General features: G+C 35.4%; 1 protein-coding gene across 1 annotated transcript in view; it reads right to left on the bottom strand.

Annotated features, from left to right (window-relative positions):
- The window catches only part of SYNE1 (spectrin repeat containing nuclear envelope protein 1), a 291,013-nt gene that overhangs the window by 176,450 nt on the left and 91,685 nt on the right, over window positions 1-22,878 (bottom strand). The window contains exons 23-39 of the mRNA XM_029962721.1: window positions 22,668-22,802; window positions 21,668-21,826; window positions 21,224-21,432; window positions 20,837-20,945; window positions 19,476-19,640; window positions 17,446-17,613; window positions 15,744-15,920; window positions 14,324-14,464; window positions 13,147-13,307; window positions 10,196-10,346; window positions 6,484-6,711; window positions 5,831-5,929; window positions 3,986-4,173; window positions 3,765-3,888; window positions 2,610-2,776; window positions 1,220-1,373; window positions 303-931 (exon numbers count right to left, since the gene is read on the bottom strand). Of these exons, the coding sequence (XP_029818581.1) occupies window positions 303-931; window positions 1,220-1,373; window positions 2,610-2,776; window positions 3,765-3,888; window positions 3,986-4,173; window positions 5,831-5,929; window positions 6,484-6,711; window positions 10,196-10,346; window positions 13,147-13,307; window positions 14,324-14,464; window positions 15,744-15,920; window positions 17,446-17,613; window positions 19,476-19,640; window positions 20,837-20,945; window positions 21,224-21,432; window positions 21,668-21,826; window positions 22,668-22,802 (3,164 nt within the window). The remainder of the gene's footprint in view (window positions 1-302; window positions 932-1,219; window positions 1,374-2,609; window positions 2,777-3,764; window positions 3,889-3,985; window positions 4,174-5,830; window positions 5,930-6,483; window positions 6,712-10,195; window positions 10,347-13,146; window positions 13,308-14,323; window positions 14,465-15,743; window positions 15,921-17,445; window positions 17,614-19,475; window positions 19,641-20,836; window positions 20,946-21,223; window positions 21,433-21,667; window positions 21,827-22,667; window positions 22,803-22,878) is intronic.

Consider the following 22,878-nt stretch of genomic DNA (forward strand, 5'->3'; position numbering starts at 1 on the left):
TAAGAGTAGAGATAGTCATGTTATGTGGGATTTCTAATAGCTGTTTAGACCTTAGATTCATTCAGACAAAATATATTTTTCAGACACAGACTTTCATTAGTGTTCTTTCAATATAAAAGATTAGGACTTCCTAAATGTTTTGTGCATGTTCTCCCTCCATCCAAATAGCTCCCTTACTTACAAATTTTTATTAAGTAGATACATATGTTTGGAGTACCCAAGCAGAAAACACACATATGCCTCCAACGCATCATGAAAGGTTTAGAGACTGCAAGAAAGAGTGGAAGTGCCAATGTTTTTACCTTTGCTGGAGGGCTTGTATTGTTGCCTCCTTCAGGCCCTCCTTGTCAGCCTTTTCCTCAATATCTTCAATACTCTTCAGTAACTGTTCTTTACGCTCCTTGAAAGATCTTTGCAAGGCTCCAAGTGCTTCTGCCTCACTTTGTTTGGTTCCCAGCAGGTTTTGAACTGTCTCCAGTTCCACACACAGATTATCCACCATCGTCCTGCAGGAGGTCCTCTGCCCAGAAATGCTGTGTTTCAGATGATATTGAGCCTTAGTAAGGGAACCATCCAAACTGATGGCAACAGATTCCAACTTGTTAAGATCTTGAATAACACCATTGAGTTCTTTCTCCAGTAATTCAGATTTGGCTTTATCTATATTCCCTGTTTTCTCCACTGTCTGCTTCAGCTGGTGGAGCACTCCTGATGCAGCCCTTTGGAGCTCCAGGAAAACTCGCAGCTGATCCAGAGTCTCTTGTCTTTGGCTAGTTATTTGACTTGCCTCCTGGAAGATCTGAAAGCAATCTTCAGTCTTTCCCTGCAATGTCTGCTGGTCCTCTGGGCTGCTGAAAGAACACAATTTATCTACATGTTCCTTCAGACTTTGTAACTGCTGTTTCTTACTTTCAACTTCCATTGAGTGGTTCTATGGGAAAGAAAGAAAAGGGGGCTTAGTTTCTTCTTCCAATCAAGAGCTTAGAGAACATTTTAGTACTAAATTTAGGAGTGAAACAAGTACTACCGAGGGCTTTCCAGTAGGAATAATTCAGTGTTACAATTTTGCTTTAAACTTGTCAAATAACAGAAATCTGTATGTGACTGCAAGAGCATACTGGTCTTCAAATAAATAAATTGCTTGCTAATTTTAGATGGGTATTTAGCTGAATGCACTGTACAATTCCTCTGTCTTTAATATTTACATCCAAAAGTTTACCTTATTGTGAGATGCAGCTAGTTGTTGATCAGTTGTGTTTATCTCTGAAGTGGCTTGTAGTTCAGCAAGAAATTGCTTAATCCAGTCTGAAAACATGAGCAGGAGCTCATCAAACTGCCCATGCTCAGCAACAAGAGATTGAAGGAAGTTGATCCTATAGAATGTCAGATGTAAATATGAAAGCACTTGATGTAAATTAATCACTACCCGTAATCAAAACTACAGCTGACTGGTCAGCATTAAAATCAATGCCAGATGCAAGGAAAGAAAGAAATGTCAATTTATTTTGAGAACGTGATTACTCCTGTGTTGATTTCTTAACTGGGGAATAACAAAACATCTGAAAGCACATTTGGCTCTTCCCTGTTTACATGGTTTCATTTAGATCAACTGTTAGAAGTGCCCCAAACAATCAAGGTACATTCTTCACCTTTTCTTCATGGGGCTAGTCCCATCAGAAAGAACAGTGAAATATTTAATTAAACATTGAATTAAAGCTTAACTTTAATTTTCAGACAGAGCAATTCTGTTTGCCCTACCATCTGCAACACTGAATATAAAGTGAGAGTCTTATGAATTTGGGCAGGGAGTGAGGAACTGCATGCTCAACTTTCACTGAAGTAAGTGAGGATCAAGTCTGCTCAGAGGAACACAATTCAAAGGAAGGATGTGTCCAGAGGAGTACTCAGCAGAACCGTTTCTAAACCTTGACCTTAAAAAAGACCTTGCAATTTACCTTCTCATTTCTCTTAGAAATTTCTCTACCTCATTTTCAACATATAGATCATTATATTGTAAAACAATCATATTGATAATAGTAGATTATGTCATTGATCAGGATTTATTATTTAAGCTACATTAAAAATAGCAAAATACATGTGTTCATCATGAAATGGATTGAAATCTAAATATATGATAACATATAGTTTCAAAAAAAGAGACAGTTTTCCTGAGCTTATCATGAGCCAGGAGCCTAACAACTGAGCATTTATGGCAAATAAAAGCTTCAAAGGGGGTTAAAGAATACAATAGTATGGCTTTGTTCAAGATAAAGCATATAACTGAAAAAATAAAGAGTAGGTATTAAGAGATTTTGGAAGTTACCTGGGAAATTTTAACCGAGGAAATGTAACATTACCTTCATTTCCTGCCCTGCACTCCTTCAAACAGAACTCTTTTACCAAAAAAAATAGGGAGAGCGTATGTCAAAAAAGACAGCATCATAAAAGTGTGGGATTCGCAATCCCCCATTCCTGGGAGTTCAGGGTTCAGTATCGATCCTAAACCTTTGTTTTCCTAACGGTAATATGTAAAAAACACGTTTTGGGATTGGGATTCCTCATCTGGATATTGCTTACTTTACATGTAAAAAACACTCTGAAGCACAAACCTTTTATCAACAGTTTGTGGTAAAGCTTTCCACCTCTCATCCAGCTCTTCAAATTTTTCTTTTATTGTTTTCACACACTGGTTCGAAGCTGTTGGAAATAGCGACTCATTTAACTGTAATAGGCTGTCATAGACTGAAGCATGGGACACAATATCTGCTTGCAAATCCTGGGAAAACAGTGGATGGTAAAACCTTTAGATTAAGAAGAGCATCGCATTATGCAAAATAACAAAAATAATAAAAAGATAGCTACAGATTTCCAGTACAGTACTTTTGAAACAAGTAAGTGAGTGCAGTCAAATTCTTGGGGGAGCAGAGGTCTATTAGGACAAGCATGTACTCAACACCTCTCAGACAGATAAATGTGCAACAGTAGAGATTCATAAAAGTTGGGTTTTTTGCCTTCAGGACAAAGTGTGATCTTTCCATATGGCTCTACTGTATGATGACAGTGGCTAAAATCAAGACCACATTTTGCAGTATATTTCATGTGCAGTAATAGAATTGTGAGGAAATGTTGCAAATTGGCTCATAAAACACCCACAAAACTCCAAAAAAAAAGCAAAGCAAAAGAGTTTTGCTTTTCTTCAGTAATATTTAAAACTGAAATTATGGACTACTTGGCTTCAAGGAAGGTATAAAAGATGCTACATTTGGCCAACTGCTTCGTATTATTCTAAAAACAAATGGCAAAAAATGCAAGGAAATTTAGAATAGGATGAAAGTCCTGTGTATTTTAAAAAAAATCAGAAATCAGAATTTCTTTGTGATTTCAAAAACTCTGAGTATTTTTTCATCTGAGTAACTTTTCTCACATTCAAAAAAAAATCAAACAAATGTAATATTGACTAACAAAGGAATTTCTCTAGAGAATGGATCCTCTGGCAAGCAGACTCTTGTTCTTCATTGACAGATAATAGGATACATCAGAGCATTTTTCTTTTTTCTTGAGCTGGCATATTATAGTTAGAAGTAACATTCTTCCTGTGATTCTTGTTTGAGAAATAACAACAGTGATAATGTAATATTTTCTAGGACATTTACAACGCCCAGAATCAAGTGACTTGTCAGACTATAACTGAGTAAGTCCATCCTTCAAAAGACACAGAAATACACCAGAAAATGTAGGGGGACAATATTTCAGTTGAAACATACCTGCAGTGACTGCAGTTCATTTTCCAGCTTAACTCTATCAGCAGAAACATACTGCTCTGAAGGCTGGGCTGTAGCTTCACACCCCTCCAACCAGGCCAGGAAGGCAGGGAGCTCCTTCTCCTGCCTAACAAAATCACAACACAGGTTACCAAGTCATCCCCTCACTCCCACAGTGACCACAGTCTCTGTGTCCATCATAACAGATGTGAGAGTTTACTCACTTCTGCCATTGAGCCAGAAGAGTCTCTAATAAGGTCTGTTTCTCTTTAACATTTTCTAGCACTTTTTCATATTTCTGCTGTAATGCTGCGACCTCCTGAGCAGCTTTATCTTTGTTGGCAACCTTACGGAGACTGGTTGAGAGAGAGGCCAGAGTGCTGCTCAGTTTTTCCACTGTATGACAAAGGTCCTAATGAACATGTAAAAGAAGTCACATACATAAAAAACAGAGTTACTAACAACAGCAGGAAAAATTCCGTACTCCTACTCATAAGTTTGAAGCAATGCTACATCCATCAGATCATGAAGTCACTGCTTAGCTAACATATTGCTCGGGTCTATCTCATATACATGTGTTCCAAGCATATCAATGAACTAGCTTGTGGTGGGGAAGACTTTCCTAAAACAGTGCTAAAGAAAAAAAACTTGGCAACAACAGAGTCAGATCTGAATGCAACAAAACATCATCCATGTAGCACAGAGGTCTACATTCAGAAAAGAGTTCCAAATTCCTTAACAACTGTCTAAGAGTTGCTTTAATTTATATCCAGTAAACACAAAACCACACCCCAACATGTGAGGACTACCAGACTTGCAGTCTATGTCATGCCATAGGAGAAGTAAGGAACAGTTACTAGAAACTTCTTTCAGTATCAGCTAAAGTTATTTTTTATACAAATGGCACCTGATGCTGACTAGACTTTGGGATGTTGCCATTTCTAGGAAGTTGGGAAACTTGTCCATATGAGTTAGAAAAGCACAAAATGAAATAGATTTAAGACCACTAAAGTTCCAATTCACAGGTGTGCAATAGTAACAACAAAAGTAATAGTTATAAATACAAGAAATCATATATAGGAGGAAATGTGAATTATACAGGAAAAAAGCTGCTGATAATTTCCCATTAAGGCATTTAATCATCATGATCCCCTAGGCAGAACAAGACTTTACAACAGTGTACTCAGCATATTCATAATGTTTAAAAGCCAATAACAAGGGTGACTAAAAGTGCTTTCTGAATAAATTCTCCATATATAAAGTACTTTTCCTCAACAAGTATAAAGTTTGTTTGAAGCAGACAGGTCAGGTCTTTCTTGCATATAGCCTTTGCAAGTAGTTATCACTAAGCTCAGAAGAAATTACATGTATTTTATGGCAAGAACAATCTGAGTAAAATTTTTTATAATAATTTCTTAGGAAAAAAGGCAATGATTATTGTGGGAAGAACACATCAGAACTTATAGACAAAAATACTACACCAAATTCCCTGAGATTAGGGATCATTTATAGTTTGAATATGAATACAATATTAGTTTCCCTTTTGTAATGGACTGAACCAAATGTCCAAACAGCCATGGTTTCTGGATCACAGATAAAAGTTTGTCAGTTGAAACTCTGTCCAGTCTCCGCATTGTCCAAAAAAAACTACTTCTAAGGATATATTTTTTAAATCACAGAGTTACCTATACCAAGATCCAAGTTTCATGAATGTCTTAGAGGAAAAATATCTAACAGAATTGTTTATTATCTTTTATTTTTCATAATGTCTTAGATGCATGAAGTTAAAAACAGTAACCTGAAGGATTAAGTCATACTTTTAGGCTTTCTTTCTCTAGATTGGGGAAGAAACTCTCCAGGCCTGTCTGAAATGGTGACAAGAAATAGCTGAGGAAGTACTTGAGCCTTCCCTAACTCAGGCAGGCAGCCCTTGCCTCCTTCTGCCTCCACCCTGGGCTGTGTGCCATCAGGGAGCTCCCAGTCTGAAGGTTACTGGCATTTCTGTAAGGAGGTCAGTGTGATACCGTTTCCCTAGAGTCAGTGAGGGGAATAGCTGGCCACATGCTCACCGTGCAATCCTGAAGGGCTGCATACGTTGCTGCTGCTGAAGAGCATGATGTGAGAGGCTCAGTCAGCTTAGCTTCAAATTCAGACACTGCCTGCTGCGCCTATGAAAAAAAGGCAAACCAGAATTTAAAACCAGCAGGAATTACATAAATGATTCTTTAAATAACATCTTTTAAATGCTTAGTGCTAAGAGAATATTATATCCTAAGCCTTTGTAGGGCTGAGTGCCTTTTGAAGTTAAAAGATGCTAACTGTGCTCAGCTCCTCCTGACTGGCACAATAATAGTATTTAAATTATTTTCCTTACAAGCTCCAATCAAGTCAAGATTGAAGTTACAGTGTTTGTAAGAAGTACAGATGTGGCTTATTAGTGCAATATGGATGTGGTGCAATAGTGCAATATGCAGGAGAATCACTAAGGTTTTCTAAAAGACAGCATAATTTTTAAGTGTGTATATTTCAGCACCTTTCTAAAGCTGCCTTTTAAGTAATTGAAAGTACAAATTTATGTATCTAGGTCTTGCAATTACTTTCAAATCTACTTATTTATTTTAGTCCATCTTATTATAATATACATTTTATACTCAATTTTTGAAAAATATAGAGTAATTCTATAAATTGCTGCAAATAATCCATTAAATTTTGCATTGTCTACCTGTTTAAGACTTTCTTCATATTTCTGCTGTGCTGATGCGTTCCCTGTGATTGTTCCTTCCAGTCTCTGTGCATGATCTCTTAGCTCTTCCCAATACCTTTTGACCTGAGTCAGTTTGGCTTTAATATGTGCACGTTCTCCAGAGGTAACAAACTGGGAAAAATACTCGGCTTCCTCTTCTAGTTTTAAGATTCCAGTTATTTTACCATCTATCTCTTTATTAATAACCTAAAATGTAAAGTAATGATAAAAAGAAGAAAAATAGGGTTTTAAGTCAGAATAATATTTTCCAATTACTTTTATTACTTGAGCTACTAATATCTTTCATCAAAAAATATATAAGAGGAGAGTTCATTAACCACTTAAAATAACTTGTTACAAAAATCTTTAATATGGTCTGTAAATATCCTTTTTCTTCTTGAAACTAGCACGGGAAAAGGTTTAAAATACAGCCTACCCTAAAAACACTGTGTACAAAGAGCAATTAGAATTGGCTGAGGTGCATATTTTTCTAAGTAGACAGGATAGTTCATATTTTTAGCATCTCTTCTTCACAGGAATGTAATACACAATTCTCTTTAAGATTCAAAATAAATAGAAGATCAAAAAATGTGAGTGTAACTGAAAAATATTGTTAAGGAGCTGAACCCCAACAGTTGGTTACTTACGTTTAATAAGTTTTCAAGTACTAACAAAATAAAACAAGCTATGATTTAAAAAACAATTGAGAGTGTTTTAATTTTCTAATTTAAAATACTAAGGTATAATAAAGGATAAATTTAATTAGATGATAAGGTGGGGTGAGTGTGCCCTTAGGCAGAGTGGTAGATAAAGAACCACATTACAATGAAAACAGGAAACCATGAAACAGGGGTGATAATGGTCTTTGGTACTTTTCATCTGTCTTGTACATCAGTTAGTAAATGCATAAATACAAATTAGCAATGGCTTTACATTTTATCAGCTTCATGACAGCAATTGTCTCCTATTATTTTGCACTTGGTTATATTATAAATTAGAAGAAAACCTGGCAGCTACAACACCCAAGAAATAAACTTATAGTGTATCACATTCAGTGGCTATTTATTCAATAAGCACCAATGAACTTGGAAAAAAAGTTTTTTTCACAACAGTTTTTTTTTAAATTACTGATGATGTATCATGTCCACGGAGTTCTTCTCAAAAGTAATGGAAAACTCATTGGGAGAAATCTGAAAGAGCCAAAAGTTTTCTTTGAAACTGAAATAGGCAATAGCATTCTCAGATATAAAAATGTTAAGATATGTATGTATATGAAATCAACCAAAAACTTGCTTGAAATTGCACTCTCAAAGCATAGGAAGTACCCAGTTTCTGCTATAATTGTGATAAAAATACAGCATCTTTCTTGTCATTAGAAAGCTCAGAATTGGCTTACTGCAACATTCAGTCAAAAATTAGCAGGGTGATTGTCAGAAAAAAAGGTGGTACTATAAGAATTTATAGTGTCTCTTTATGCAATATATTCTGAATTAATTTAGATTATAAAATATCTTTTTTGCATGAGAATATGGTGCTGAGGAAAAATACTGGATTTGCAGCCCTGAAGCTGACATTATCTAACAATGCAGCAGATACAAATGAGGCAGTGCTTTCTCACTCCTACACTATTCTGTTAAATTCACTCAGTTACATAAAAGAAGGTGGATAATTGAGGCCTTCAAACTCTCACTGAGTCTGCCACTAATGGTAACTACTTGTGATAACCATCATTTTGTCCCCCAGGAATTTTGGAGAAATGTGTAGGTGAAAATCTGGCTCTGCTGAAGTCGTCAGGGCTTTGCAATCAATGTCACCAAAAGCAGAATATTACCACTAAGATGTAGGTTCATTACATTTAGCTGACCCCAGGTTTTTTATCTGGTCAGCCAAAGATATCAAGGAACACACAATTTTTTATTCATTTGTCTTATGTTGCAATACTCATTACTGATAGAAATGTACTAGAAATTATGAATGAATTATGCTGATTGGTGTTGTGACAGAGTAACTCATCAGGAAAATTACAACCAAACATGACAAATTCTTCAAAAGCAGGCACAAAGCAATGCTGCTGAAGTAGACCTCCCTCTAGGTCCATGCATTGGAGGTTAGATGACTTGTTTCACATGTCACTCATAAAGCTCATCTGTTCACCCGCGGTACAATGACGTCCCCAATGCCTTATCTGGAGGATTTTCTCTGCTTCATGTCTGTTCGCTCAGATCATAGAATCATAAAATCAGCTGGGTTGGAAGGGACCTCTGAGATCATCAAGTCCAACCCTTGATCCACTACTGCCATGGTTACTAGACCATGGCACTAAGTGCCACATCCAGTCTCATCTTAAAAACTTCCAGGGACGGAGAATTCACCACTTCCCTGGGCAGCCCAATGTTTATAAACATCATCCGCTGACCATTTTCTTTCTCTCATGGTGTTTCAACGTGTAAGAATTATGGTGGAATTTTCAGAAACTTTCAATGCAGTGTAAAAATCACTGCTTATCTGCATGTATAGTAAGGAATGGCCTTTCTGGGAAGTTGGCTGGAATAGGCTAGCAGGGCTTAAGTAGGCTCCATTTAGAGAGGCAAGAACTGACACACTGTAATGCAATATTAGTATACTTTGATGCACTTATTTTCTGTCTTAAACATTGGAATCCTGTCCATCAATTACTGCAAAACAAGAAAACATGACAATGTATGCCACAGGAATAAGCGCATACACATTATTTCACAAGGAAACTGGTTTTGAATTGCTGTGGTGATGAAGCAAGAACTCAAGCATTGTTTTATTCTTCGATGATGAACTCAAGAGATTTTATTTATTTTGTGTATGCAAAGTTGTGAACAAATTAAGAACAGGAAAGTCTCTTGATAAATTGTTTGTATCACATGAAACAAGGGCCTTAAGGGATCCTTTGGAAATATTTAGTGCCAAGCTGGTCTGCAAGCAGCTGCACACCTGTGCACCTTAGGAAGCACAAGTGGGTCACAGACTAGAGAAAATGGCAATGTGCATGAGGTACTGAGAAATCCTATACCCTTAGAAACATGCTGTTTCAGAGAAGGTACATTTTAAATGAAAGGGAGGATACGAAGTCAGCCCTTGAAATGCAATGGTTGGAGACAATATGCATCTCAGTTAGTAATATGAAACTAAATCACTATTTATCTATATCTACAGGAACGTACACAGACAAGTGTATATACACAAGACAGTTAAATATAATAGCAATAAATGGTATGTAGGTTTTCAAGCTACCAAGAGCAATAGTTTCTTTATTATTTCAGCATAAAAGATACATAGATCAAGTTATAAGTTTAGCTTGCAAGATTAAAATCAAGTTCTATAGCCACTAGCTAATATATGTTCTAAAAAACCCAAACCTTGTGTTTATGCAGCTGTTTTGTACATCAGTTGAGATTACTCAAAAAATAAGAGTATAAATTATATTTTTAACCACACACACGAAGTCTTCATATATGTAAACTAAACACTGAAAGAGAAGGCAGCCTGTAAGAATTTTCCTTTAGTTTATGTAAAACCTTACTGCTTGGTATAGTCATGTATAAAATGGTACATTATCATGGTAGTTTTGAAACATGTAAAATGTCTCTTCTCCCATTGGCCTCTAGCAAAATGACAAATAAATGGGCTTTCAATGCTAAATGTAACAAGAACTAATCACCTTGATTTGGCTGATCTGTATGTCCAAAGGAGATGATGATGTTTCCAAAGTTTCCAGTTCTTTTTCTTGTTCAGCTATCCAGATGGACAGAGCTTCATAATTACTGCCAAAATGATCCCACTTGTTTTTCACCATTTCCATGCTTTTAATACTAAAATTAACCAAATTAATTAGAGAGAATAAACAGTTTAATATAATGAAGCTGCCCATATTCTTGTTAAAATAAAAATGGAATTTATTCAACCTACAGGAGGATCTTTAAAAAACTCCTGGTTTTAGAGGACCAAGTTGTGTATCTAAATTCAAACCTGGTTCTCTCTTAGACTGTGCACCAAATTCAAACAGTTATACGACCCATAGTGGGGACACCGAAAGGTAAAAGAAAGTACAGCTTTATTCATCAGCTGTACAAGAATCTCTTCACTGCAGGAAGGGAAGGGAAAAGGAACATCAACAGGATTTCTATGAAATAATATGGAATTATGATTATATCAGACATCTAAATATTTAGATAACTGAGTGCATAGATTTTAATCATTTAGTCCCAAGATCAGAATCATTACAATGTGTAATGTGGATGTACAATAGCCACCAGTGCTTGACTGCTTTATTAATCTTGCTTTTTCATAACAGCAATCTCCCCATCTTACAGGAAGTTTGTGTTTTCTGCTGCAATGATTTCATATCAAGCCAAAGAATGAACAACAGATGCGACTCAACTCCCTCAAAGTTAATAGGTTTATGTTCTTTGAAACATACATTATAGGTATGTTAAACAGAGACAGATTATGACTGATTATTCTATGTCTTAGCAAGCAAAGCACCTTTTTTTTTTGTCACCAGTAAGAAGTCTAAGACCATTATACAAGGCCTAACAGCATTAACTTCCAGTATACAAGTTTCTGCTTCTTTCAAGTCATTGTAAAGAAACCAGTACTAACGTAAGCCCTGCACACAGTTTGCAAAACACACATTTTCTATTTCACTGAAAATATTAAAACTTCACCATAAAAGTTTGAATATTACAAAATTTCAAAATACATGTTCCTTTTAAATATAGCCTTAAAAACCGTTCCATGTCAAAAAGTTTTTAACTTCTTTCCCCCCTTATTAAAGCTAGAGGAAGCTTTAAGAAAAGATGTAGTCTAAAAATGTAAAAATTAGTATTTTTATTTTTTCTTATTTATTTTCAAAATAAAAAAAAAAAATTAGGAGTGTCAACAGCCATTTACTGATAAGAGTGTATGCAAATTCAAGTTACTTGTAAGAAATCAATGTGCAAAAATACTTCACTCAAGACCAGCCCAAGGAAATAAAACTGGAAGTCAGAACCAAGGGACCAAACGAATGACATAACTGCCGAAAATCCTTCGCTTTTGTATCTGCTTTTCTGATAGTTTTAGGAAAGCTGCAGACTATAAAGAATATCACCCCAAATAGACTGCACAGCTGTCCATGTTCTCCTTGGAAAACAGGTGTGCTAAGTTCTTGCTGTGAAGAGCTGCTTAAACTTTTCACTCCTTTTCCTGTTCATTGGCATTGTATGTACCTTATGTATTTGGAATACCTGCACTTCAAATTACTTGTCCAAGATTTTTATTGGTGATGCAAGTTAAAACATAACCCTTACACACTTATTATATGTTCTCTACACTCACTACAGAGAGTTGTATATATTTGCATGTTTTACAGAAGGGATTTTGTTTTTTATTATTTGTCACATTACCACAGACATCCTGTAAAATGCATATATTCACCTAAACCTATTTCAGATCTACATTGGAAGGGTATATATATCAATGATGACTTTCATTTAAGAATAGATGACATTATTTAAAAAATAAATATTCATTGTTGGAAGGGTGATTTTCTTGGATTGAAAAATCACACTAATTTTCTCTCTAATAGTGAAGAAAATTATGTATAAAGTAAGGTATTCAGTAAGAGATGGTAGAATTTGACCACAAATCACTGTAACACTTCATACTGGAGAAAACATTATATAAAAAATTAGATAACAATTTACTGCAAAGGCTAGTTATTCTGGTTTATAACTGTTCTTCTACATCAGGAAGAAAATGGCACTAAATTAAAATCAGATTAGTATGGCAGTGGTCAATATGGGAAAAAAAATCCCAATAATTTGGGCATTGCCCTCGCTCATATTCAGATAGAGGTGGTGGTACCTGCTTAAACTTACACAGCAAATTATTCTACAGAGTAATTCTAGTAAGACAAGATATATGTGCTAATTCTATCTATTACTTGTGTATCAGATCTAGTCTGTGCAAAAAATAATGATTTCGTACATATATATAAATGTATGCATGTATGGATAAAAGGAGAATAGCAACTGAAGTTGAGTAACTGAGTTGCTTATTTGAGAGAAGGAATTAAATTTTTATGAATACAAAAAGCTACAAATATTTAACAAGCTTCTCTTGGAGTTTGAACTTTTAATTTTTCAACAAAATTTGGCAAATTATGCCTTCGATTTTGCAGCAGCAGAAGCAGCTTTTGATATTGCCTATGAAATATAATTGGGCATTCAGGTAAGATGAAGGCACTTCTTGACACCCCTAAGGAGAAAGTGGAATACGGAAAACTGAGGTAAATAGGGTAAATGTGCTGCTCTCATACTTGCACTGCGTTTTTTCTTTCTGAAAGAGTCCAGTACCTCAAGAATGAGTTTAATTATCCCTTCTTTACAAGACTGGGACTTAAAGATAAGTGACAGGTTAAATGTAACTAACTTCTATTAACTATATATTATTAAAAAAATATTTGCACACACTCTTTTGACATATTTGGTACTATAACTTGGTTTTTATGCCAGGGCAAGCTGGAAATGATGGAGCTGATGAGACAACATGAAATGCTGACAAGGTATTCTAGAAATCTGATACAATCTTATAGTGAAGAATAAATATTAGGACTTGTTAAGAACATACTCTTCTTCAAGAGTAACTTCCACTTTTTTCACTTGTTCTTGGATTGATTTTGCCTGATGCTGAAGAGACTGCTTGTTCTTTGAACCAAGCTGTATCTCAGAAGAATTCTTCACCAGATTCTCAGCCTGCACTGCCATTGCTTCAGTCTGTTTAGAAAGTTCCTGTAAGGATGCAAGTCATATTAATACAACTATAAACAGTTCCATATATTTATACAAAAAGTATTTTTCCTCAGTGTTTGCGGTTGGAAAAGAGTATATGTGTCCTACATGTATATTTGGAATGTGTAAAAATCAAAAAACAATCTCTGAAGAAAGCTATTTTCACGTTGCATTTAAGAAAAGTTCATTTGAACAAACTAGCTTGAATTAAATTTATCAAGGGAAGTTATACATGCAAAAGTTTTTAACTTAACAAATCAAAATTTATTCTATATCTCTGCAAGAAATTTATTTTTGAATTGTGGAAGATCATATGCATATTTATTTAATTTTTAGATCCTACTATTGACAAAGTGGATTTTGCAGTATCTCATATTTTGTATTTTCCCTTTGTTTAGCAACTATTTTCTTTCACAAACGTTAAACCCATACACCAAAACAATGGATGCTGAGCATAACCAAGATACGTGTAATTTACTATTGGATTCATTAAAGGTAAATAGCAGTGTGAAAAGCATGGCACTTAGGAAAAACAGAATTACTTCTCCAGTAGTAAATAAAATGGGCCGGGATAATTCTGTAACACTAATTGCAAGTGGCATATTCTGGATTATGTCCACAGTGTAGAAGTCTCTCCTTTTTCTCCTCAGGTCTAAACCAGTGCTAGTTGTCACATTTCCCATAACCTTGCCAAAGTGCACCCTATTAATGTTCATATGCAAGTGCTCAACATTGGTTTAATAGCACAGATGATTACTGAGCACAAAATGGGAAGTCCTCAAAATCATCTTAATTTTCATGCATGTGCTTCAGATGCAGACTTTGAGTAATCCTTCATGATTTTTTTCATCAAATGACTTTTTACATCTAAGCAGTTTATGCAGTCTCTCATTTCTATATGCAATTTGCACCAGCATAATGGAAAACCATGCAAAGATTGAAGGCAATACACTCAGCACATGTCAACAAGCAAAGAAGAAAGATATCTCAGCTCCTATATTTCACACAGCAAATACCTTTGTCTGATCCAGTTCTGAGGAGAGGCTCTCTAAACTGCTAAAGTTTAAGATACGTTCAAGTACAGAGCTTGCTTGATTGAGGTATTTTACTACCGTTTCTTTGTCTCTTTCAAACTGCTCCCATTTATTTATTGTGACCTAAGAAAACAAACAAACAAACCCAAAACAGGAACATAAAGACAAAGAGATCAAAGGGGGGAAAACAAACTTTTCATTGTAAGTTACTGAAGAAGGAAAAAAGAGAACGTCCTGACATAAAACAATTTCTCCCAAAAAGCCATCTACTAAACAGATGCAAATGTTCTAAACCAAATAAAACTTTTCCCTTGAATTTTCACTGATTCATACTGTGCTGTGCTAAAAAACTCTGTTCTCTAAGGTGCCAGCAATGTTTAAATCTTATATTTGAACGTCCTATAAGAAGTCTGAAGTAATACATGCAGAGACTTATGCTTATGGTGACAGATAGTCAAAAATATCTAAAAGGATTTTCAAGTTCTTTAATGAAATAAATTATAGTAGAAGAAAATCCCTACTCACAGGAAAATCACACATAAGAACTTATTTGCTCTTTTCTGATAATGCAGAATTTTGATTAACATACAGTATTTAATTCTCAGTCACAAGAATTATGACAATTTAAAAATTATTTTCTTGATTATGAAGTAGAACTTAAGGCATTATATATGGGAATCCTTAGAGAAAACATGGGCTTCAATAATAAATGCTTACATAAAGAAGTTATTTGAGCTCTATGTTTCTCATCTGGTGTTTTATCATGGGGAATACTTTTGACTTCAGACATCTATATGGAAGAGTGGACAGGTGGATTACCATTCTGCTTAGAGAAATGCAAAGGGCAGATCACATATGGGTGCAAGAAGGTATAAATTCTAATCCCAGTGCAGTCAGTGATTAGTTATACAAGCTGAAACAATCCATTAGATTTCTCTGTGACTTTTTCCTTCCTTCTTTAAATTTAGGATGACGGCATGTATTTCACACAGTAGTTGTGAGGATTATATTTGCACAACATCATGTGATAATAATCTAATACCCAGCCTAAGGACTCTGAATTAAAGGGCATCATCTTTAGTAACCAGGAGAAAGACCTTCATCTAAAAATTAATTCACAGATAAATTAATTAAAATAACAATTATGAATCATTTGGGACTTCTAAACATTTCCAAACAAAATACTGTTTCTTTACTAATTATGAGGTATACAGCAGCTTCAAGAAGATTTCATGGAGGTGCTGACCATGAAAACCCCAAGGACCAAGAGTCAGAGGTGAGACACTGAGCTCAGTTTTTTTTACATTTAAAAAATGAGGGTTTTACTCAGGTAAAAAAGAAGAGAATAAAAAAAAAAAAAGAAGAAAGCATAAGGCTTTATTTCTATATGCAAAGGACCCACCTGCAGTTGCTCTTCACGTTTCTCCATAGTCTGCTGCATGTTTTCCAATGTTCCCTCCAATTTTTGCAGATCTTCTCGCACTGTGCTGGGCAGTCCACCTTCAACCTGCAGCCGCTTGGCTTGGGAAATCTGCTTTTGCACATCTTGCCTTTTTGCACGGAGTCTTCTTGTCCTTTGCTAAAAGGATTCATCCAACAGGAATGATTAGACTTTTTAGCTCCTTTGGGAAATTAGCACAATGCAACCACTTTCCGTTTTTGCATGGGCATGCAAGGAGAGTAACAGACAAAGGGATAAACTCTGGCAAGTACTCTTCAGAGTCTCATATACTCTTCAAGTATATGCCTATGCTTCCAAACTGTCTATACACCTTTTGTGGCATACAGATGTGAGAAAAATAGTGACAGTGTGGCCATTTATCCAAAAAAATATTTGAGAAAGCAGAAGTCACAGCAGTTGTGCAATCACAGCAGGAGTCTCAAGTGAATGTATTTCTCAGGACTGCCCAGAAACATTCAGGTCTACTCTGCACTTTCTTAAGGCACAGGCTGGAGCCTCAGATTGATCAATGCAATGTATCAGCCTTATGGGAGAGCAATAGGGGAATGGTTAAGTTGTGCAACTCTTTCTTGGATGTGTTTTGCTTTGTAGCACTATCAGAAACTCCTTAGACTACATCCTTTCTTCTTTCTAACTTGTCTGACCTATGCCAGCCTTGCTAAGTAAGCTCACAGTTCCCTGCTCAATTCTGCTCTGTGTATCTTTGGGTCTGTGCCAAAGTCTATTTCATATCATAAAAAAAAAAAAGAACTCAATGAGAAGTTAACTATTTCTACTAACTCTCCTAAGATGAATAAGAAATGTAGAGTATTAGAAGAGTGAATACAACCCTTAACACATACAATAGCGCTTACAAACTCCAAAGAGTTTAGGTAAGACACCAGTAAGACTTGGTAGTGCTTGGTCAGACAGTAAGCCATGACTGACCTTACAGAAATAGATGTTAATAAAAAACACTTAAATAATGCCCAAACATTGGCAGTAAATTCTTCCTATTCTTATTAGCTTTGAGCAGGTTTTAATTTCCCATATTTGGCCTTAAAGGCCATGATTCTTGCTGTATGCAAGCCATATCACTCATTATTATTGTAGCTTGTAGATGTTTTAATCTATTATCAGTGTGTAAAAAGCCTCCTGCTCTACTCCTACAGAATGGAGGTCTATCTGTTACAACAATAGCTACCTAGAGAAGGAGATGAGGCTAGAGGTACACCTTCCCTCCAGCATTTAGAGTTGAGGCCACATCAAACTGCTGAAGTAGAGAAATTTCCAAAGCCAGAATTGTACCCAATTTCCCAGGATTGAGTCTGAAATGCAAGCTTTAAAATGGTAAAAAGATAGAGTCTATATATTTGCAGAGTATATTCACCCAAAATTTAAAGTAATGAAGATTGTTTTTCAGGTGTTTTGTACCTAAAAAAAATGTACGAAATAAAAGTTGAAAAACAAGCTCATCTTTAGGCATTAACATTTAAAAAATACTGAAAACCTTCTTCCTTAAAAGAAATGAATACTAGGCCATGTTAGAATGTTTCCTTTACAACTCTTCCAAGTTATACTAACGTACATCACAAAATTTTTTAATTACATAAATTCTACCTTTAAAAAAAAAAAAGTATATGGACATGAGCAATTGTCCTACCTGATGATGAAGCAGTAGTTGTTGAGCTTGTAATAAACTTTCTGTGTCCAGAATCTTTTCAGCCTCTGCTTGGACTTCTCTAGAGTTGTTGATTAACTCTTCAATTGCACTTTTAACTTCTTCTTTGTACTGAACACAGTCTCCAACAGCGCCTAAAGTATTTTCAATCTACAATTACAGATAACTTTAAGTATTTCATGTTGAAAGGTACATCTGTATTATAAGGGTACATTTATTATTTAGAATATTTTTTTAAAAAGTACAGTAAATTGTTTAAATTCAAACCATTTTTATCTCCAGCATTCTTGACACCTTTACCTTTACATTGAAAGAGTGTCTGTAGACTCAAAACATGAGGAGACCTTTGTCTTGTTTAAACATACTCCCTTTGCCATATGACAAACACCTATCTGTGACAACCGCTTAGATGATCACTTAGAAAATACACACTCTTCTTATCCTTGCAAGCTTACCCAGATTCTGAAACACCTGCGACACTCAACTCACAAAAAATCTTCCTACCATTTGGACTGAGCAATGCTTTGGTGAATCACAAATACATTAAAATGCTCTATTACCCTGGTTACATGAACCACAATGTGCATGTGGTGCAATATCCAGTCTCAGCTTGCAGAATTTTATAAAGAAAAAGGTATATCTATTGAACATATCTGAATGTTTTGCCCTCTTAGCATTATTCAGCTAACTACTGGTGGCTGATTCTCAGTACAGGCTCTGTTCCTTATACAGTTCCTAAGTTTTAAGGTTTTAATTAAAGTATTCTGGATATTTTCCTTTCCCTTTTCTCCTTTCCCCTCCCCTCTCCTTTTTTCTACTTTGGAGAGTCTTCAGATTCAAGTCATTCAGTTTCCTATCATATAAATGTTTAGTTCTTACTCTCCTAAACCATTGCTGAACTCTGGAAATACCCAGTATCAGTCGTTGTCTAAACAGTATCATCCATCTGATTACCAAACTTTATAAATAGTATTCAGACTCTTAAGAATCAGCAGTCTTTTAACTACAGTATAGAGTACCATTTAGATTATGCTTTTAGATTCAAAATAAGATTCTACTTATTTTCTTTTATTACCTCCATTACTTGCACTCCCCTATAGTTCTGACTCTTAGAGGAAACGAAAAACAAAAGCAACTAAAAAACCCATAAAACCTAAAAAAAAAAAAGGTAGTATCTTAATTTTTTTGCAGTCACTCGGCAATCATAACATTGGTTGCCCCAATTTCCCAAACAGTTTTCAGACCACAGAAGTTTAGACAAGTTTCAATAAATACACAGAACTTTTATATATTTGGAACCCTAACAAGACCTCTGCAAGAACTGACATTAACAGCAGAATTTGAAGTCTGAACTCTTTCTCTGTCCTGAATTCTTTGTGGGTCTATTCCACTTTCTAAGTGCAAGTTGCTCTAAGTTTCATCTGATTTTTCTTTTAACTATATAAACTGTAAAGCAGTAAGTTCCCTGAGAGCCCACAGAACCCAGGGGTTCAGTGGTTCTGGGATGTTTTGCTTGTTATGAGTTAGAAATTTTCCATCATTTCCACAGTTACAGTATCTCATTATCATTCAGGCCTCAGAGAACTGCAGTCTTTTCCTGCAAGTTCAGGGCATGATACACATCCTTAATGACTAGAAACTACCTCAAAGTAGTGCATTATTTCAGCATAAAAGATAAATAAATTAAGATTGAAGTAAAATTCTATATTCACCAGCTGATGTGCAATCACAGTTTTGCCGATGTTCACTACAAGTTGATTTAAAAAAACTAGAAATACGGACATTTTGATTTGAGAAATATTTACTATGATACTTTCTAATTCTGCAAAGGGAAAAGATCCACTATAATAATGTCAGTACTTTTTACCTGCTACCCAAGGAGTACAAATGAACTTTTTCTTGTTGAATGCTTGCAGTTTAACTAAAAAGCATAGCAGAGAACTTATGCTTGTGAAGTATGTCATTTCATGCAACACAGTAAATGGAGAGTTCTTGGGTGTCTCATACTGTACCTCAGCCAGCAAATCTAGGAGTCCCTTGAAGTCACTGGAAAGTTTACAAAGCTCATCCTCTGTCTCTTTGGCCTCCAACTCAGGACATACTGCAGTCAAAACAGCAAGTCTGGATTTCAGCCAGCTGTGATTTTCTCCATGCTTGTGAATATGCTTCCTAATTTCCTACAGAAAAAATCAAAACATATTTTTGTCAAATATACAAAATTAATAACTGGCATTCATGGAATCAGTTCAAAGATTAGTAATTTAAATGTACTACTTTGTTTTTAACACTATTTGCACACCCTACCAGATTCTGTCCCAGTCAATGGCTAGGCTTTTGTATTTCTTTCACAGACTCCACTACTAGTTAGACTGTTCGTTAGTAAGTAATTATGGAGTACTTTTCCCTCACAAACTAACATTTTTATTTACAATATATACATAAATGGCAGATATCACATATATATTTTCTACATAATGACCGTATTTCTTAGTTATAACTTAAATCTTAATTGTTGACTTTCCCAAATATACAATTTCATGTGATATAAAGTTTTGTGTATCTTTTTTCCACTTAAATAGCTTTCCCCCCCTTCCTTTCGCCTAGCAGTTCATTTATATCTTTGTGGCAGCGCTGATGAGATGTTGCTAGCAGCGAAACTGTGCGAGTAAATCAGACCTTCTGGAGCAGAAGTACCCTTTAAGTTTAAGCTCTATCAAGGTCATCCTAACAACATTTCTCTGCACAGTTAGCCTCATAACCAGCTCACAAACATCTACAGTATGTGACACTCCTATTTTTGCTTCTAGTATGTGAAAATAAAAAGAAAGAAAGAAGGGTCAAGCTGAGTTCCAAGTGACACAATAAATTATTGCCTAAAACTAATTTAACTAACCAACTCAACCTTCAAGTATTCTATCACTTCTGTTACCAGTCACCAATGTAGAAGTGAATGGTAGAATATCTTTTCCTCCCTAATATACTATTGTAGAAGAGAATTTTTATTATAGATTTCCTTAAATAAGTAATTAAATGTAAGATGGTTCAAAAATCTGCAATCCAGAAATTTTTGCTTTTCTTTGCACAGCACTTTTAACTGTGCATAGAATAGAAGGAGGGGCAAATATTTATTCTATCTGTTCTAAATATACAGGAAAAGGGACCTGCCATTCTCTAAGTTATTAAAAGTAGGAACTTCTGCCATACTTTGCTGCATGTGCAACTTTCTCCTGGGGGTGTTTTTAAGAATACCAGGAATCAGCAAAGCTACTACGATCTCCATAGTGAATCAGTTGCACAGCTTCAGAATACAATTTTATCCAGAGTCCCAGTAGCAATGACAATAGCTTTGCTAGAACATAAACCAAGGGCTCACCCCAACAGATGCTTTACATTGCTTGTATTTGGCAGTATCATTAACACTTTCCTTTATCTTCTTTAGTTCTCTTTCTGTTGAAGAAATCCAATTTTCCAATTCAGAAAATCTGAAATAAAACATCATATAATGCAAAAAAAAAAAAAAAAGAAAAAAGTTAGACAAAAATTGCCACTACCAAATACTAACTTCTTAAATGTAAGCAAAAAATTATAGAATCCACTCAAAGCCCCATTATAATCTGTGGAATTACTACATAAAGTATAACTTTCTACATGAAGCTAACGTCACTGTATCATTCTTTACGTGGTATTGATCTATGATGACACATACAGGAGTGACCATGCATAAGGCTCTACAAGACCCAGCTAGCAATTGAGCTGACACCTGCTCTTATAGCCCTTCCAGGTGTCCGAGTGCTCTGTTAGCTTCATGTAGGTGCTGTCTATCTGGGATTTGAGCTCCTTCAGGACTCGTTGGCTGCTTTCCAATGTACCCCTCACTGGATCAGAAACTGGCAGTTTTTGGCACAGTTCTTCAATTCGTTGTAGCCTTTTCTCACACAGGTGGTAAGATCCCTTATCACCGAAGAACAACTGATGGGAGACAAAGCAGAAAATTCAATAAAACTACAAACTTGCAGAAATCACAAAGCATATCTCTATATTTTTTTTATAAACTACTAAGATAAACAAAAATCTTTAAAGACAAGAATTGATCTAAGCTGGGCACAAAGTGTTTAGTGGCTTAAATGTTGGTCAGAATTTCAGTTTATTATTGACATCGAAATTTATTTCTGTAAACACCCCCATGGCAGCGTATAATTCATACCATGTGTTCCTTGATCATTCTTTCATTGCCTTCTCTTGATAACACCTTGTTCTGTCGAGCTAGTTCAGCTTTGCACTCCTCCACTGTGACCAGGAACTTGCTTTTCTGTACTTCAATCTTCAAGTGGATCAAATGATATGGAGCTTCTGTTTGAAGATCCTACACACCCGCGGGGCAATAAGGAAGCACAGAGAAAAAACACTACTCCTATTACCTCAGGGTGAAGTTACTACAAATAAATTATCTAAAAACCGATAATACAGAAAATTAGGCATATATGTGCATGAACAGATAGGGATTTCTCTGTATTCACTTTGTTACCAATATGTCTTAGACATAAGGTCATAAGTTGAGACATACAACATGTATGTATAAGACACACTACAGATACATCTTCATTCTTGGCAAGATATGCCAAATATTTCCTGTATAAAATAGTATTCACAATTGTTTCCAGAGGTTGCTGCTTGCCTGCTAGTGAGAGACCAGTCATACATCACTCCAGCTTTGACCAGCAACACGCTGTTGCAGGCAAAAAATTCCATAGCATATGAGCAAAGTTTGTTCAGTTTTTAGAGTCTTTGGCAGAAGACACAATTTAAACTGATAGCCTGACCTCTTACAGATTATTTTTTTTGGTTGGTTGGGAAAGTAATTGCAATCATCCAACATCAGCATAAAGAAAAGCTAGCATATATTCTCAAGAAATGTTCTTAACACAGGTGTCATTATGGTTATATGTAGGGAGAAAATGAAGGTTTTATAATTAATGTCTCACATTTTTTGACTTCACTTAACCACTTTACTTAACAGAGCTTTTTCAAGAGGCTATTTGTATGTGTAACTGTATCTAATGTTGTAAAATAGATTTTTTTTCTTTTTTTCCCAATTGTACAGGAAGACAAATAATCAACTTACTTGTTTTATTTTTCAATATGTAGGTCATGCAGAAACTTTTCAAAACTAAGATTTACAATTTCCAGAGACATCATTCACTAACCTTCCACTGCCTATGGAGTTTTCTCACAGCTTCCTGCAGGCTGTGTTGCTCTTGTTCTGGGAGGATGTCAGTAAGTTCGTCACAAGCTTTCAGAAAGGCATTTAGGACTCTCTGATCCAACTGGTTAAAGAATTCCTGAAGTTGAGGCAGAAAGTGAGAAAGTGAGAAGATGAAGCTGGTTATTGATGTGGTAACCTGAAAACATAAAGTT

The sequence above is a fragment of the Manacus vitellinus genome, unplaced genomic scaffold, assembly GCF_001715985.3.
Source record: "Manacus vitellinus isolate BGI_N305 unplaced genomic scaffold, ASM171598v3 scaffold_4_pilon, whole genome shotgun sequence".
NCBI lineage: Eukaryota > Metazoa > Chordata > Aves > Passeriformes > Pipridae > Manacus > Manacus vitellinus.